The 18067-nt window shown below is 35.1% G+C and overlaps 1 protein-coding gene across 21 annotated transcripts in view; it reads right to left on the bottom strand.

Annotated features, from left to right (window-relative positions):
* CDC42BPA (CDC42 binding protein kinase alpha) overlaps positions 1-18067 on the bottom strand; it is a 327011-nt gene that overhangs the window by 57194 nt on the left and 251750 nt on the right. For 10 of the 21 annotated variants that reach the window (XM_070255597.1, XM_005607958.4, XM_070255586.1 and 7 more), the window contains 5 exons: positions 17754-17902; positions 16183-16274; positions 13815-13891; positions 12717-12764; positions 4449-4487 (listed from right to left, as the gene is read on the bottom strand). In XM_070255597.1, the coding sequence (XP_070111698.1) occupies positions 4449-4487; positions 12717-12764; positions 13815-13891; positions 16183-16274; positions 17754-17902 (405 nt within the window). The remainder of the gene's footprint in view (positions 1-4448; positions 4488-12716; positions 12765-13814; positions 13892-16182; positions 16275-17753; positions 17903-18067) is intronic. The other 11 variants (XR_011434078.1, XM_023632628.2, XM_005607961.4 and 8 more) reach the window with 3 other exon arrangements.

Genomic DNA, 18067 nt, shown 5'->3' with positions numbered 1-18067 from the left:
AAAAAATTCCGGGGCCGGCTCCATGGCCGAGTGGTTAAGTTCGCGCGCTCCGCTACGGCAGCCCAGGGTTCGGATCCTGGGCGTGGACATGGCACCACTCGTCAGCCCACATTGAGGCGGCATCCCGCATCCCACAACTAGAAGGACATGCAGCTAAGATATACAACTGTGTACGGGGGGGGGGGTTCGGGGAGATAAAGCAGGAAAAAAAAAAAATTCCCAGGTCTTTTCAAAGACTCTTCTAGAAGCTAGTAGCTAATTAGATTAACAGTTTTAAGACTTCATTTCCTTTCTGGATTAGTGCCAGTGTAAACAATATCTCAAAAGAAGTTTAACAGTGAGAATAAGAAAAATACAATACCACTTACATATTTTCTTTATCAAAGTGTCACATCACCAACAGGACTATACTTTTCAAGATGTTATTAAGTTTATCTATAATTAAATGCTTACCAATGCATTTATAACTAATGGCTTATTCTATCCACTGAAAAGCAATTCTACTAAATTAATTTTACTAAACTTTCAGAATACTCAATGACTATATGCCAAGATTTACAGATAGGCTAAAATTAACTTTAATAATTAACTGGCAGTGATTCAGATATAATATGGAAGCAAAGCAACTGATTAATGGCATATTAGTTATTTTTACCTAATAAAACAAACAGAATCACTAATATTATTCTTAAACCATGGAAGTTAAAAAATTCTTTGTGTTATGAAAAATATAGCATTAAATGTAAGCAGTGACTTGAATTAATAATGCAGGAAAAGCTAATAAATGTGATATACCTCAATAGTAGAGATATCTTCATTCATTAATTGGGTTTATGAGTATAGAAAGAATGATTAAAAAAGGAAAATAAAAAACAAAAAGCAATAAATAGTTAATATTATTGAACAGTATATTTTGATACTATCTCAAGAAAGATCTTGGAAACAAATCTTAACTGAATAGTATAGGTAATTCACTCAATATTTCTTAGGCACAATCTACTGAGAATAATAAATAAGGAATATCTTTATGTAAATGTGACTTTTTCTATTTTTTAGTTTACTAATTCTTTTTTCTAAGTAAACATACTTTAAGGAGTTATTCTGATGAACAGACATTAGAAACATCTACTACACTCTAGTGTCATTTTTACTTACTGCGCTGTTTGAAAAAGAAAGAAAAACTGAGTTTATCAGCAGGATGGCCCAGAATGCCTAAGATCATCATGTAAAGAGTCCATAATGTTTCCTGAATCTATTAGGATTTCTCTAATGAATGATCCATAAACTGAGTATCAGCAGGATTGCCCACAATGCCTAACATCGTCACGTAAAGAGTCCATAGTGTTTCCTGAGTCTATTAGGATTTCTCTAATGAATGATCCATAAAACGTATTCTTAGAATAGTCTGGTAAAATAGAAAAGTTTTTTCCCCCTGGATCAGATCTGATTTTTAGATGACCCATTAATCAAGAACTCCTCAAATTAAGCAGTCTGCTCTTGTGATAAATAATGAAAACTACTCATCTTGGATATGCATCAATGGGCCTTTCCTACTCAAAAAATAATTACAGATTTGACAAATACAAGTAGCAAAACATTCTCATAAGAAATCTGGTTTTAAAAAGATAATAGGATTTGATATGGATTAAAAAATACCTTAGATCTAACATGTTGTTTTGTATTGGTAAATACGAAACTCTAAGTTAACAGAAAAAAATCCAGTTTTCATCACAATCATCTTTATCTTTTAACTATAAGTATTTTGGAAACAAAGTGGCAAGTAATCCAACTTTTTGTATTCAGAAATATAACCTCAAACTTTTAGTGATATAATTATTTCTGTTAATTGAGCTCATGATAAAATACAGTATTATAGAAATACTATATCATTTGGAAAACAGTAAATATAATATTTTACCATTCTAAAACAAATCATAAATTACTGAAGATTATGACTAAAGAGTGTGATCTTACTAGTTACAAATAATGTAACTTAGAATTTCTCTTTATGAAAATTTCTCAAGTTATGTTCAATATATTGATTTAAATATCTACTCTGGAGAATCTGCAAATATTCTAAGAAAGTATAAAAGAAAGTTAAGACACGTTAGCTATTTATAATCTCTGTTCCACACTCTAAAGGAATAATCTAAAATGAGACACCCAGTGTTTCTCACTATTAATGAAAACACTATGGACTTTTCCATAACCAATTATCTTCAGACATTAATAATAACATTAATAACAAATATTTCTTATATTATGCTTAAATAACATCATTTATAAAGAATATAAGTATTCAAATTGTACATAAGGCTTTATAGCACACTGGAAATAAAAATACAGTAAACATTATATATACCTCATTTACATTACATTTCACAGTCACTTAAAGAATTTTAAATTTATAAAAGCATTACATATTTGCTGTCTAAACACACAGTATATAACATAAAATCGTATGCCACTGTTAGATTCAAAGCCACTGCTAGGAGTGGTAACTATTTGTGTCCTACTCTAACACACTGATGTTCCCAGGGACTAATGAGGTTCCTCACTATTCCATTAGGATGTTTCTATTTAACTGTTGAATAACTGGAAATTCTGCAACCATCTCCTTCACAGACATTACCACTTTTCAGTGGTTGATTTTTTCTGTCAGATACTTAACCAAGGAAAAACTGAAGGAAGCTTGGAAAGCAAATTACCAAGCCTATCACATCTGGATTAAAAACAAATCACGTAATTCTAGTCAATAGGCTCTGGTTAAGTGTGGCTTACTCATATCCTACAGAATAGAAATACAGACTAAAGAGTAGGGACCTTGTAACAGCTATTTCCCTCAAAAATTTTTCCTTATTTCAAGATTCACAAAAGTGTTCTTGGCGGCCAAGGCCCTTAGAAGTCTGCAAGACAAGTGAGACAATAACTAATCTACAATAAACTTAACCTGAAAAACAAAACTTCTCTGAATTATAACCTTATTCAAAAACAAATAGTAAAAAATTTAGTGAATTCACAGGCTGATGATTCAAATCTAACACAATTGGGCATACAACATTTTAATCTTCCTTTCTAGAGATTATAGGATATAACTAACATGTACGCAGATTGATTTGATAAATCCAAACACTCAATGGTTTTAATTCACTAAAAATGTTAAAGTAATCAAGAAATCATTTGAATCAGCAATCTTTTTGCAAACTTCATTAGTTAATGAGATATCAGTTGAAGTTGCGGTTCTACTGGTCATATCACTGGTATCTGAACCGCTTATTCATTATTAAATAGCAGTTTGAAATATATGCTGTATTAGGGTTAATCATGTTTATTTTTCACTCAACCCTCCATCACACCAGAAAGGCAGGAGCACAGAAAGCGGTGGGCTATCCTACCACTTCCCATGCCTTCCACAAACCAGAGAACTCCCTGATCTAGCACTTTCCCAGTCCAAGAATTCTGGATTTAAGGTGGTGATCAATACCAGTGATAATGAAGCTGAAAGTTAAAAACTTATGTCTATCACAGACCTTCCTTATTAACATTACTATTTTACATCAAATACGAAAAGCAGAGCAAACAGTATCAGCTAGCCCACTGCTTCTCAACCAGGGAGTCTGCATGTTGGTACACTGGTGTTGGAGTGGAGGCTGGTTTAGAAAAACTTAAGACCTTTCCACAAATGGATTCCCTACTCTGGGCATGTCCGAATCTTGCAGGATAGAGCTAGTGGCTGGCCCATTTCAGATGAGAAACACTGAGCTACCCACAGCATGGGAAAATGTATATAGTTCGTTATCAATACATATCTAAGAACGTTACAAATATTGGAAATATCTTAGAATATAAATGATTTATTTATTATTAACATTATTGCCTCAAACCTACAAACAGAAGATATTTAGGGACAGTCCTTTGAACTACATACCAAAAAGCCTATCAAAGATTTCTCCAGAACTGAATCAATTTACAAAAAATTATAGTCAATAAGATCAAGAACTTGTCCCAAAGCTTTTTTGAATTTTGCACAATATGAATTATGTTTTCTTTCTACATAATTAAAATATCTAAGAAATCTCTACATATTTGCTTGTATCAGATTCTTATTTAGAAACTCATTTACTTTGTATGTGATCAATTCAGAAAGCATACTTTAGGATTACTTTTTTCCCCAATCAAAATAAAAAAGATACCTTGTAACTTTAGTAGCTTGGTTACAGAAATTTATACGAACATTCCTAAAGCTTTGCGGCCAAAGCCAAAAAAAACCCCCAAAAACCAAAATACAGAAAAGCAGAGTAGCAATAGCAGGAGCAGCAGCACAAAGCATGCAATATGTGTCATAATACATCACAAAAACGTCAGCGTGTTTTGCAACCACAGGCAAAAGGATAAGAGACAGGGTAGAGGGCATCAGGAATGGGTACACAAATGCAATGGTCTCTTACACGTCTGCCTTTGCTAGCTGGAGTACAGGATGGAGAGCGCTTCAACAGAGAAAGGAGAATACTGCATGTTACAAATATTGACACACGACTCTCAATGACTACTACTGTATTAACAGACAAAGTATATAAACATACACAAAAAGACATTTTTGATAGGCTGGAAAGTACACGTATTTCCAGGAAAAACTGGAGGATAGGACAGGGAAGAACTAGTTGTTCAGACCAGGTCTAAGAGTGATGATAAAGTTTTCATTGGACCTTGCACAAAGAGTGACCCGCAAAATAACACCCCATCAAGGGGTGGACGAGCTCTTTTCTGGAAAGGTTGGTAGTAGCAACTTGAAACGTGAAAACAAAAAGGATCTAAGTAACTCTGATTTAGTACTGGTAAGCATTTAATAAAATATTTAGTTAACTAGTTTTGCATCAGACATTTACCTACCAAATTCTCACTCTTTTCAAAGACGAATCTTTTAAATGATAAAAGCTAAATTAGGCCTCCAGAATTATTGATAATGTACTGAGACAAAAACAGTTACTTCAACAATATGGTCCATCCTGACTAGATATTAGACTTAGTCAAAAGAGAGACCTTCACTTTTCTGATGCTAAAGAAATAAGCAATTAGGAAAAACTAACAGTACCAAAAAGTAGGTAGCAATTATATCAAAATATTTTTCAAGTTTTGGAAACTTTGTAATGCTTAAGCAGTAGAGCTTCATAAATATAAACCATATCTACTCAGCAATTTCCTATATTCAATTCAACCTAGAATTTATTGAGGGTTTACAATATGTCAGATACTTAAGAGATAAAGAGGGTATGGCAGTTCACAGACTGGTGGGGAAAACACCAGGCCATCATGACAAATGCTATAACTGAGATATGTACAAAGTTTGTATGTGAACCTGGAGGAAGGATGTACAAGATTTTCATGGGGACCTAGAGGAAGGAATTGATAAACTGAGTCTACAGGAGTAATCGAAGATTTCAGAGATAACCTCAAAAATAAGAAACATCTTTCAAGATTATTGGTTTTATCTTGTACAATGAGTTGGCAGATTGCTAAACAGGAACTATTATTTCTTTCTATAGGAAGTGGAATGGAAGGTGACTTGAACACTATCCCAAAGAGTTCATAGCAAACCAGGATTAGAAGGCCTGCAGATTTCTAAACAAGTTCTTGTTTCTTAGCCCAGCCAGTCTTCCACTATGGTGGAGGCTAAAGTCTCAGGTTCAAACCTGCTTATATTCCCTCAGTCATTAATAGGAAGTGCCTGTCTCTCCCGTTTTCCCCCAAGACCAAACATTAAATGAGTCGACCCCCAACCCTTCCTCTAACATTTAAACTCTCCCTTTTCTTCCTTAATGATAGCAGCTAATATTTATCATGTGTATAATATATACAGGTACTTTGCAAAGCATTTTACATATATTAACTCTTAATTCTCATAGAAACCCAATAAGGTAGGTATTAAGATCCCCATTTTAGACATGAAGGAAACAAATTAACTTGCCACAGGTCACAAAACTAAGTGGTGGAGCTAGGATTCAAACCTTCTTAGTCAGACTTCTGAGAAATGGTACACACTTACTCTCTGAACCTCCTGGCCTCTCCATTCACTTCTCAATACAACACAGTGTGGCTTCTGCTTTGATCACGATAACGAAATGCTGCTAAGATCAGTATTTCCTCTTTGTCCCATCACACCAGCATCTCGGCTGTCCCTGAGGCTGCTGACTGTTCCCACCTTACAGCTCTGTCCTCCCTTAGTTTTTGTGACACAAGGCCTTCCTGGGTAACCTCATCCCCTCTGACCATTGCTCCTCCTTCTCTTTTGTGGAGTCCTCTGCCTCCACCCCCTTCTCAATGTGAGAGATCCCAGGTTTCTGTTCTGGCTCACTGCTTTTCTCAAGCTACGATCTGGAGAGATCTCATCCACTTTCAACTCTGCTGCTCTTTTTCAAATCTCTTATTGTCAGTTCACTCCTTTTCCTTAAGCTTCTGACTCACATAGAAAACTACCTGCTGGACATCTCCACAAGGATGTCCCTCAGGCACTTCAAACTTGTCCAAAATGAAGCTGGTCATCTTTCCCCTCTGTTAAACCTTTTAATAATTATTACACACGGGGCTGATTAAATCTAAGCTCCAAATATGGAATGTAAAGTCATCCTGATTGTGGCCTCTGCCTGTCTTCAAACTCATTTCTTTTCTCTGATTCATCCTCTTTGCTTTCAGCAAACTCCCCCTCCCCAACCATGCTCTGCCTGCCTAGAATATACTCCTTTTATACAGCCTGTCTTTTATCTCGCTGACCATACTCATTGGCGAAGGGCCAGCTGAGGCATTATTTCTTTTAGAAAGTTTTTCTGGCCCCTCCTGGTTCAGTTAGATAGCTCTCCTTTATACTCCCATGATATGCTGTCCATATCTTTAATTACTGTACTTCTCCCAATGGTGTTATAATTATTTATTGAGGTGTTTGTTTTTTACACCAGACTCACACCCTTAAAGGCAGGAAATATCGTATGATACTTAGCATAAAGCCTGTAAATTTAAAAATTCTTAATAAATACTGAATGAATCCTTCTGAAATTCCACGATACTCAACCTGAATATTTCTTATGCCATCTCTCACTTTCTACATCACATAGTATTTAACTATATATTTATTTTTTCTAAAAATAAGATAAGCATTTTGAGGTCTAGTTCTATATCTGATTTATATTAGTACCTGCCATTGTGCATAGTATAGTACTACACATGGAAAAAGTGCTAAAATGTTTACCAAAAAGAAACCTTTACTTTTTGCCTATCCCTACTTCTAGACCAGAATCTGAAGTATGCTAAAACCATGGAAAAGAGAATAAATAGCTCAAAGTAAATATTACCACTATACTAAATACTAGTCAAAATGCCTCTCAAAACTATCTTTGCATATGAAGGACAACACATTTTCTAAGCTGGCACTGTATAAAGGTAACAGTGATACTAAACACCATAGTAATAACGTTCTTCCCAAGTGTCTACCTCTAAATCAGACAACTACATATGTTTTCAGTAGACAAGGGCAAATTATACTTTTTCCTGATGGTGCGTTTAGAGAAAAACACACACACACTTTGGCTCTCATACACACCCCCACACAACACAGTGTTCTATAAACACTGAAATTGGTCTCATAGCAAACAATGGAAACCAGTACTTGTCTTAAGATGCAACTATATACCATTTAGAAATATGCATTTTAGGGGCTGGCCCAGTGGCATACTAGTTAAGTTTTCACACCTGCTTCAGTAGCCTGGAGTTTGTGGGTTCGGATCCTGGGAGCAGACCTACACATTGCTCATCAAGCCATGCTGTGGCAGCATCCCACATACAAAATAGAGGAAGATTGGCACAGATGTTAGCTTAAGGACAATCTTCCTCAAGCTAAAAGAGGAAGATTGCCAACAGATGTTATGTCAGGGTTACTCTTCCTCACGAAAAAAAAAAAAAAACGTATTTTATATCTAGGTCTATAAATTGCCACCAGAACTTTAAGGCTGATTATGGAAGTAAGCATATAAGCAGAAACCAAAAGAAGTAATTTATCTTATGGACACATAATTTGGCTAATAGATTTTAAGGTTCAGTTAACGAATTCCAGAGGTCTTATTTAGTAAAATACTGAAGAGGTAAAACATTATGTAGTCATGCTTCTTTCCCTCTAGATTGCCCAAGTACATTACAACATAATATATATCATAAAATACATATACAGTATATACAATATAACATAATACCTAAATTAGGGAAAGACTGCATATGACAATCTTCTGAAATGTGACAGTTTCAAGTTGGTATGTAGACGGGAGTTTTCAAAAATAAGAATTGAAGGCGGAAATTTCAGAAATGCCATAATTTCTCAGAAGGATCTAGACCTAGTTTTGATCATAGGATTAAACTATCTTTACCATGCATGTTTTAAAGTTCCGTCTTCCATTGATCATCATGTGTGATCAACTTTCCCCACATGGAGCTAAAACTATGTTACCAGGCCTCGGATTTCTGTGATTCGTTATGATAGAATATGAAAGAAGCTAAGGGAGAGAACAACGTTAAAAGTAAGAGATGAATGAAGGAAGCTAGGAGCCAGGACTGAATTAAGTATTTTGGGACATCTTAGTAAGATTTTATATGAGGCCAAAACCAAGAGTAGAATTCAGCTTGCCAATACTCTCAGACTACTTGCTTCTCTTAATATGCCAGAATATAAGAAAAGAAAACAATATTAGGAGGACTAGATAGTTAGAAAATAGGTACTACCGCTATGTCTTTATGTCTGACCTTTATGTTCTAGAGCTTTAATTCCTCCATTTACTCTTTCCTCAGTACACTACAGTAAGACAACCTCCAAAAAGCAAGTTGGTACATTCTCATTTGCCATGTAAATGGGCAAGTTCCATTTTTGTGAACTTGGCCTAAAGGAACAGAGTGTAGAATTGTAATTTAGTAAAATTCAAAACTTACCTGGTATATATTTAATATGTGACAATATGTTTATCAAAAATAAAGAGCAAGTAGTTCATTTATATGGCTACAATTAGTATTACCTTTAATACAGTCAAGCCAAGCATTTTTGGGGTTCATTTGAAAACAAGAGAATGAACTGAACAGAACAGGAAGTTCCTGTAGCTTGGTCTGATGATCCTGGGATCTGTCACCACTGGGATGATGGGCACAGATGGGGGAAACCCATGTGGCTAAGACTCATTTGCCCTCACCCCATCTGTTACCTGGAGGAAGAGGCTGGGCCTAATATAGAGTAATCATGGGAAGTCCAGGATTGGGAATGCAGGGTTGAGAGAAGGGGTGAGGGTAGAAGAGGAAATAATTTCTAGAGCAGAAGGGTTCCTGGTGTCTGCTCTACTGCTGTCTTAATACTTCATGTGGGAATGCCTTACCCAAGAGACCACTTAGCAAAATGGTCTCAATTTTTCTTAAAATTAACTAAAAACCCCTTTATCTTCCTTAAAGAATGTCATACATAACCTATCACTACTTCCCTATTCCCTTAAGGATTGAAAAATCCTAAAAAGTCACTCTTACTAACGGGAGCATCTTGTGATACATAATGGCTAAAACCACTGGACAAAATATTTTATCAAGTTATTTGCTCCTTCAAAAGTCTATGATTCTACCTGTAGAAAAGCCCAAATGCCCAAGTTCTCCTGAGTTACAGACAGAGTGCTTGAGAATGTATTCTGCTTTGCCTGAATCAGAGGGAAGGAAGGGACTGGTGTTACATGTATTCCTTCTCTTCCGTCAAGGTTCCTCTCACACATAGAAAGAGTTGTCTAAACAGTGTGACTTAAAAGGAAAACATCTTGCTCCAAACGTCTTCTCATATGGCCTCAAATCCTGGCATTCACTTGAATTTTGAATTAACAGGCAAAACCTACTGAGAAAACAATCAAGGTGAGAGAGTGATTATGTGAACTGTGTTAAGTAAAGGAATTACAGTTTTAATAAGCCTGTGTGGGAGGTTAAGGAAAAAAGTAGAAGGTAATTTTGAGGAGGGAGGCACTGGTGGTAAAGCTCTGCAGAAGCAGAGGGCAGGATGAGGCACAGGCTACAGGGGGCAGATGGAGAAGGCCACAGATGTGTGGACACCAAAGAAAATGTGATTTCTGCGATTTTGCTTAATACTAGCCTCAATCCCTCCCATACCTACAAGTTCCACCTGCAATTCAAATTTTAGGTCTTTAACATAATCTTTTTCTTTTCTACAGTAAGGAGATAGCAAACAGAAAAGAAAGACCAGAAGATGTGTTCTATGGGTTAGTAACAGTCTACTTAGGACAGAGGGCAGTCACATATTGTAAGCATCATACACAACAATCTAACCAGTTTTAGCACAAAGAACAATCAAGATTTGTTTTATTCCTTAAGAATCCAAATGCCTAAGAGCAAGGAAGCCATATAACTTGAGTTTTATACTAAATATCTTGGATGCTGAACCCAAGCACGCCAAAGATCGAATACTATTATTCAAAACATATTCTACTATGACTTTGATGATGAAATGAATGATAACTCTGGGAAGGAGGGTCGTAGTTACAAACTATAAAGAGAAACAAGAAGTTTACGATATAAAATATGAAGTAAGAATACAAATTTTTTTTAAATGGGAGCTGACTGCTGGCCTTTGCCGTGATAGGTAATAATAATTTTCCAATAGCAATGTGATTCGACAAGGCAGGAGGAGGCAAGTACAGTGATTCATATTGGCAGTGCGTGGAACGCTGAGCAATGAAGAGCTAAGAAAGCATTTAAATGAAACTGAATTCACATCAAGAACGAAAGCTAAAGAGAACACAGGAAGGGAGGGACCTGGCCTATTAAGAGTAAGGAAACAATAACTGATATTTATCGAGGGCATTACATACATTGTTTCTTTGAATTCTCAAACAATCTTATGAGATTAGAACTATTATTCCTGCTTGTCTGATGAGCAAACTGGGGTAAAGAAAGGTTAGATAACTTGCTCCAAATCATACACCGACAAAGTGGTAGAGGCAGGACTGAGTCAACTTATGCATATAACCAATAAACTGGGCAAGAGAATTTAGGAAGCAAACGAGGGAAAAATCTTGCCTTTTAAAACCTGGAGCCTGAATCTTAAAGAGTCAGCAGTCTTTGTGAACTCAACTCCTTTTCACTTTACATTAGGAGTTCCTTTGTGCTGCTTTAAAATTTAGTTGTCTATTGATCAGAGTTCATGCTGAGTGACAGTGGGCGAACCTAACGAAGGGTGCTCCCGGAGGAAAGTCAGTGCGGGAAACAGTCGCTACGCTGGGCGGTGGCGTTAGAAGACAGCATGTGTGAGCTGAGATGAGAAGGGAGCGGGCTGAGGCGTGCATTCCCGCGAGCTCTTCTCCTGGGAAGAGTTAACCTATCCCCCAAAACACATACTATTCCTACGTTGTACATTCAAAGAGTTTTGTGGGAGAAAAGGGGATGTAGAGAAGAGTTTGTTAGAAAGAAAAATGAAAATGAAAATGGCGAAAAGAACAACTAATTTATTCCAACTTCCTTCCCATTGCTTTTAAGCTGGAAAGTATCTGTATCAAAACCCCATGTGGAGTACGTTAGTGTAGTGAAATATGCAGCAGAGTGTAAAATGAAACACTATCGTACATCAAGAGAGTTCTTTTTTATCATACTGTAGAATTAACTATTTAAATAATTATTTGTCTCGAGAACAATAAAATGGTTTCCATTTAGAATGAAAAGGTGCACACCTTGGTATAAATATTTAAAAGATATAAAAAACTCTTTAAAATAATTTTAAAAATCTAGATCAAGGTTTCCCTTAGTTGAAAATTACGCTAAATACTCCTCTGAATATAAGAATTATATTTAACAAAACACAAAAAATAAAACGTTTAAAGAATTTTCCCTGGTTTAAAAAACAGTTCTATGCACAATATTTGCATTTGAACCTATTTTATTTCCCAATTTCTGGAAAGACTGAATGTTCAACAGTATAATAAAATGCTTTACAACAAGAATTATTGTGCCATTTAAAGTGGAACAGACAGAATGTATTTGTCAGGTATTTCTGGAAAGGAAATGAACAATATACATTAGGAACGTCTAAATTATTAAATCTATAGAATTAATTTAGGAGAAAAAATGATAATGCAGTCAATTTATAGTGCATATAGTGCATATGTTAACTAAAATTACTTTCCACATTAGAAGAGAAATGCTGTCAGCAATAAAAGTTGATTTGTACTCAATTATTGTGTCACGATAAAATCTACTGGAAGATTTAATAAAACATGTCACTTTTTCTGATTATACCACCAGAGGTTTACTTTCAACTAACATAGACATTAAATAGCAAAGTACATAAAAAGGGGAAATGTGAAATAGAAATCACCAAGAAAAATAAAAATGAGCAATTATTTATATATATATCTATATAGTGACAATAATCAATAAGTATTCCAGTCTTCGGAATTGTCGCAAAGAATGGAAATAAAGAGTTTCTCTGATGGCCAAAGCATTTTTCAAAGTATACTTTTACTTTATTATGTCTAATAATGATAAACTGTTCATTATATTTAAGATAAGAAAAGAGCAAATTTTGGCTCACAAATAAATTATCAAGCATGATATTTCTAAAACTGACTGCATTACTAGGCAAATTCTTGATACCAATTCACTGATCTCTTTTACTGAAGGATGCATTGGTTTGAAAATCAAAGACTTACGTCATCCAAAAAATCAATCAGTGAAGATGAGGAAGAAGAAAAGGAATCCTATTTAACGAATACAGCAATAAAAAAATAGAAAATATGGATGAAGCAATTTAATAACAAATAATAAATCAAAAATTTTGTAAAACAATTGAAAGGCAAATGACATTAATTCAAATAAATAAATGAGAAAAGCAATCACTGTTATCGTTTCTCAAGAAACTCAGAAACTCATTAATTACTTTATAAAGAGTGATTCTTTTTCCCTTTCCCAAAGGAATGAAGTATAATTCATATACTGTGCTCAAAATGTAAAATAAAGCTCATGGCAAATCAGTAATAATCAAAGCAAATGTAAGCGCTTTCGAAGGGAGCGACTAAAGGTAAGCCGCAGCGTCCCCGCTTCTCGCTGTCCCCGCTCAAGGGAGCTCACTGGGGGCGGGATCCGGCTATTGGGTCACCGCATCGCCGGCACCTAGAACAACGCCTTGCACAGAGCTATACGGTTATTTGCTGAATAAAGAAATAACCACTAACGAATTTTCTGAGACAAAAATATACTTTATGTTATAAAATTGTTTTTTTTCCAATGAAGGACAGAGTCATACACTCATTATTACATTATTATGGAATCTGCCTAATACACTGTATGTAATACTTTTAACAAAAAGCATTCTTCTTGTACATTTATAAAACACTGAATTGATTTTGAACTAGAACCAGCACTGCCCTGCTGTGAGCTCTGACACTTTCACTTGCTTTTACTGTGGCTCTGTGCTTCACAAAACAAAGAAAAGTCTCAAAATTATTTCAAAGTTAGGATTTGTTCTGCACTTACTGTTTCTTAGGGGAAGAGACGAAATTTCTTTTAAATCTTATAATGACTCTCATATTTAGGCCTTTCTTAGATTTTTCTTAAATACAAATGTGATTAGCGTTTCCATAAGAACGCAGAACATATTCCTTTCCTAATATGTTTCTGTTTATAGAAGATTCTTATGTGGGATCCTCACACGTGGGATGTGATAAAACAGTTTTATTGCAAGTCAACTTTAAATCACAAAGCGAACTTTAAATCGACCCCAGAGGAGATGTGGAAAGTTTAACACTTACTTCCAGTTGATCCAGAGCATCGGGAGGCGCATTCAAAAATGCCAAGAAAGAATGCTGTGAGTCTCGGGGCTCTACACCTAGAAGACAGCAGCAACCTTTTTTAAAACTAGAACAATTAAAACTAAATTTTTATGGACAACCTTTCCTGTCTGAATCTCTTAAAAGCTATTCACAAACTACCCTATTTTAAAGCTGATCAACATTATTAACTCTACATTTTTAAAAAACTAAAATACATTAGTGTCTCTTGGAATATCACTTAATAGTTAGATTATATCAGTCTCTTTGAAATATATGTTTCTTGACTTACTTGAGTTCTTGAATTTCTTTCTTTTCCCGTAGAGTACACCATAAAAAATACATCAAATCTTTTGGTAGACTTGAGAGAATTTTAAAAATAGGGCCCTGGTTATGTCTGATTTTTCTAAGCTAATTTATCATGCAGCAAGGTTTCTGTTTTGAAAGATTCTTATCAAGCATATAGTATGCTTTAATATAAATAATCTTTTATAAGAAAATAATGCAGTGATAAAACAAATGTATTTAATTACGAAAAAAACTTTTGTCAAGGTCTCTATCTGAGTTTGGGCATTGTTTATTGACAGAATGAAGAATCCAAACCCTAGCTTTTCTCAGACGAATTAAAAAACTTTCACACATATCTCTTGGCTATGGTATTAACTTTAAATGCATAATTTCCAAAATAATTCTCAAAGTAGAAATACTAGGGAGGAAAAAGCAGAAACAACCAAACACACATTTTTGATTTCCATTTCTTTAGGCACCGACATCAATTACTCTGTGTGCTTTCCATATTACTCTCCAATAATATACCACAGTTGCTAGATAAGGCAGTACGTTCAGAAATTCAATCAGTCAATAAATATTTATTGAGAGCCTACTATGTGCCAAACCCTGTCTAGATACCAGGGATATAACAGTAAATAAAGCAGGAAAAAATCCTTGCCCTTATTATGTAAATATCACATTACATTAAGTAGCATAGTACATTATGTTCAATGTAGAGTGAAATTTTATTATTCTGCAATGTTCAAAATCCAAATAAAAAACTACAGGTTAACATGCTTTCATAAGGCAATGTGATAAACTTAAGTTTTTTCTTTCCCAGGTTTAGAGCTATTCTAATACATGATGTGGTCAACATCATCTGGTGTGTCATAGTTGAGCCATACTCTGCACCGATCCCTTTTCTATATAAATTGCCTTTCGGGCTACAGGGCCTCCATGTCTTATATATTCTGTTTCCTCTACTCACTAAATAACGCAGCTCCCGTCTACTCTTCCCGTATGAAAACTCAGCTTGCTTCTCATTTTAGCATGATGCCTCCACCACGTTTAACAGCTTTTTCCCGTTAACTCCTTTATGTGATTGCCCTCTTTCCTCCACAATTTTAAAAGCAGATGCAGAGATCCACCCAGCTCTACATCACCCATGTCACAGAACCAGGAAACGACAGGGAAGCACGCCAGCATAACACAAAGCCCATTAACTAGTTCAGTGTTCACTCTGGAAAGCTCTTTGTCAGGAAAACGAATTTCTAATAACTGCAAATGAGAGATCCCTTCATTAAGAAAATAACATCCTGAGTTTCTTTTTATTAAATCTCCACAATATTAATGCCCACATTATGGAAAGAAAGTTTAAGAAGTTCATGTAAGAGAGCTACCAAGCACTCCTGGTTACTTTTTACATTAATGGAAAAATGGTCAAGTAACGTTTTCAAGAAAATGGAAATAAATTCTGGGAAATCCCACAGCACAAGCAATTTAAGAATCAAACATGGAAGAAGACACTGAAATGCCAAAATAATTCTTCGTCAGTGTGTCATAAAATAGTAATTTTTTTCCAATCACAAAAATACTACTCGTAAAATAGTCCATGGCACTGAGAAAAGTCAAATTTACGACAAAGTAAGTTCTTCTGTTACTATGAAATCTTTTAAACAATGTATAAGCAAAACAAAATGACTCAGAGACCAGTCTACCACATGTGTGTGGGTATCACATATACGTACACATATGCATAAATGAGTGCCAAAACTGCGTATGTGAACAATTCTACACCCAACACGATCCAGTCATGCGCTGCATGATGACACTTTGGTCACCAATGAACTGCATAAATGACGTGACCTCCTAAGATCAGTGCCACAGGGCCTAGGTGTGCAGTAGACTATGCCATCTAGGTTTGTGCGAGTCACCCTGTGACGTTCGCACAACGATGAAATAAACTAGTGACACCTTTCTCAGAAGGGATCCCTGTCGTTAAGCGACGCATGACTGTAACTTGACTCCCGTGTTCATAACGGAACATTAAGTCCTGATGATGTAAAACACATTCCCATACCCTTTTCAGATCTAAGCTCTTCAGTGTCCTTTATCAGCTGTTCAATTTCTGATAGCAGTTCCAAGTTCTTCTTCTCTGAATCTTTTAGTTTACTTAAATAAGAGAAAAAAAAGGAAAAATGCCATTATTATTACTGCTACAGTGGGTCGTCATGTATGTAGTCCAACTGACGTGATTCAAATGTCAGTCACGCTAAACTAGGGCACTGCAAACTTCTGCAGGAAGGACAAAGCCACCCTGTCATCTATTCTCGTATAAATAAAGTTTCACTGGAACACAGCCAGGCTCATTCATTTACATATTGTCTACGGCTGCATAGCAGAATTGAGCAGACAGAGACTATATGGCCCGAAAAGCCTAAAATATTTCCTGTCTGTACTGTTATGGAAAAAGTTGCTGACCTAGAGCTAAAGTATTAAATTAAAAAATGTCATAAAATCAAATGTTAATTTTAGAATTCTGTTAGACTTCTTTCATAGAGAACCATGAAAGTGGAGAACATATATGAGTAAGTTTATAATTTTTCAGTTTGACTCATATCCCTGATTTATGAACAAATGTGTAAACTCATCTCTCTTAGGCATAAGAAGAAAGATCCAAATTACAACACAGAGAATGACATTTAGTAGCTTTTTATGCCGGGATCACTTCATATTCTCTAGAAAAAGGTTTTTCTCCATTTTTAGTGTCACACTACCACATTTAAGTAAAGCATACTCAATTTATCCCTGGATTATTTATAACAAGAATTTATAATTCAACTGGGGTGCCACGTATCTGTCCTCTGATTTAATTCAAAACATTAATGACTGCAGTTTAAGGACTAAGGCCTCACACCATTAAAACCTGAATTTGGACTCTGTTTCTTTCATGACTGAATGCCTTTCGACCCCTTGGTATTCCGAGCACCAAATGGATTTTTCTATTGATATTTTGATTTGTACCATGTATTTTCTATTGTTCCTCTATATCCCCTATACTGACTTATTCTTGAACCATGTTTATTTCCAATCCAATTATGATTTTCATTTTATCATTTACTTATTCAGCATTAAATTGTTGAATAAGAATTGTTCAACTGTTGTGATAAGAATTGAGGGAATGTATTCATTAGCTAGCTGTCCCAGAGACTAGGGGGGATATACGTTTTTTAATACATAAAAGAACAGAAAAAATAATTATAATTAAAATATATTATAGCATTTTGAAATCTGCCTTCAATTGAACCTTTATTTTTAAAAGATCTATGGTAGAAGCCACAATTTTCAGACGACTGCATTTTGTTCTGACTATATGTTACATTTTTATACTAATATAATATTCTTGAACATGAGGGAATTTTGGATTTAATGTAATAAAATTTGAGAGTCAATTAATATTAATTAGTACTATTAATTCCACATTATGGATAAGTCAGAGGAAAACAAGGCTGTATTTAAAATCCCATCAAAATTTTTTCTCGGCATCACTGTAACAAAAGTGATAGGTAGGAAATGAAACGTAATTTCTCTCCAAAAACTGTTGGACCAACTCAGAAATGATTCTAGCAGGATGACATTATTCACCCTTACCATTCTGTGACGATGTTAGATGCTTTAACTTTGTTCAGCTCTTCTTGGATGGCCTGTTTGGCTCTTATTTCTGCATCCAGAGCTGACTGCAACTCCAGTCTAGCAGACATATCCAGTTTTGCAAAACGACGCATTTTCCAGGGCATATCCTATGAAAAAATGTGACTGTGTTTTTAGCTCCATCCTATTTTATTTTCCACATGTAAATTTAGTAATCCAAGTGAATTTGGAAACTCCTTAAAAGCACTTTCTCTAGTAACAGAATAGAACAGAAACATTACCTGTGAAAACATATTATTTTTCATTAAATTCAG

The sequence above is a fragment of the Equus caballus genome, chromosome 30 (genome assembly GCF_041296265.1).
Source record: "Equus caballus isolate H_3958 breed thoroughbred chromosome 30, TB-T2T, whole genome shotgun sequence".
Classification (NCBI taxonomy): Eukaryota; Metazoa; Chordata; class Mammalia; order Perissodactyla; family Equidae; genus Equus; species Equus caballus.
Note: the sequence above shows the minus strand (reverse complement) of the source record. Positions and strands in the feature narration are given on the sequence as shown.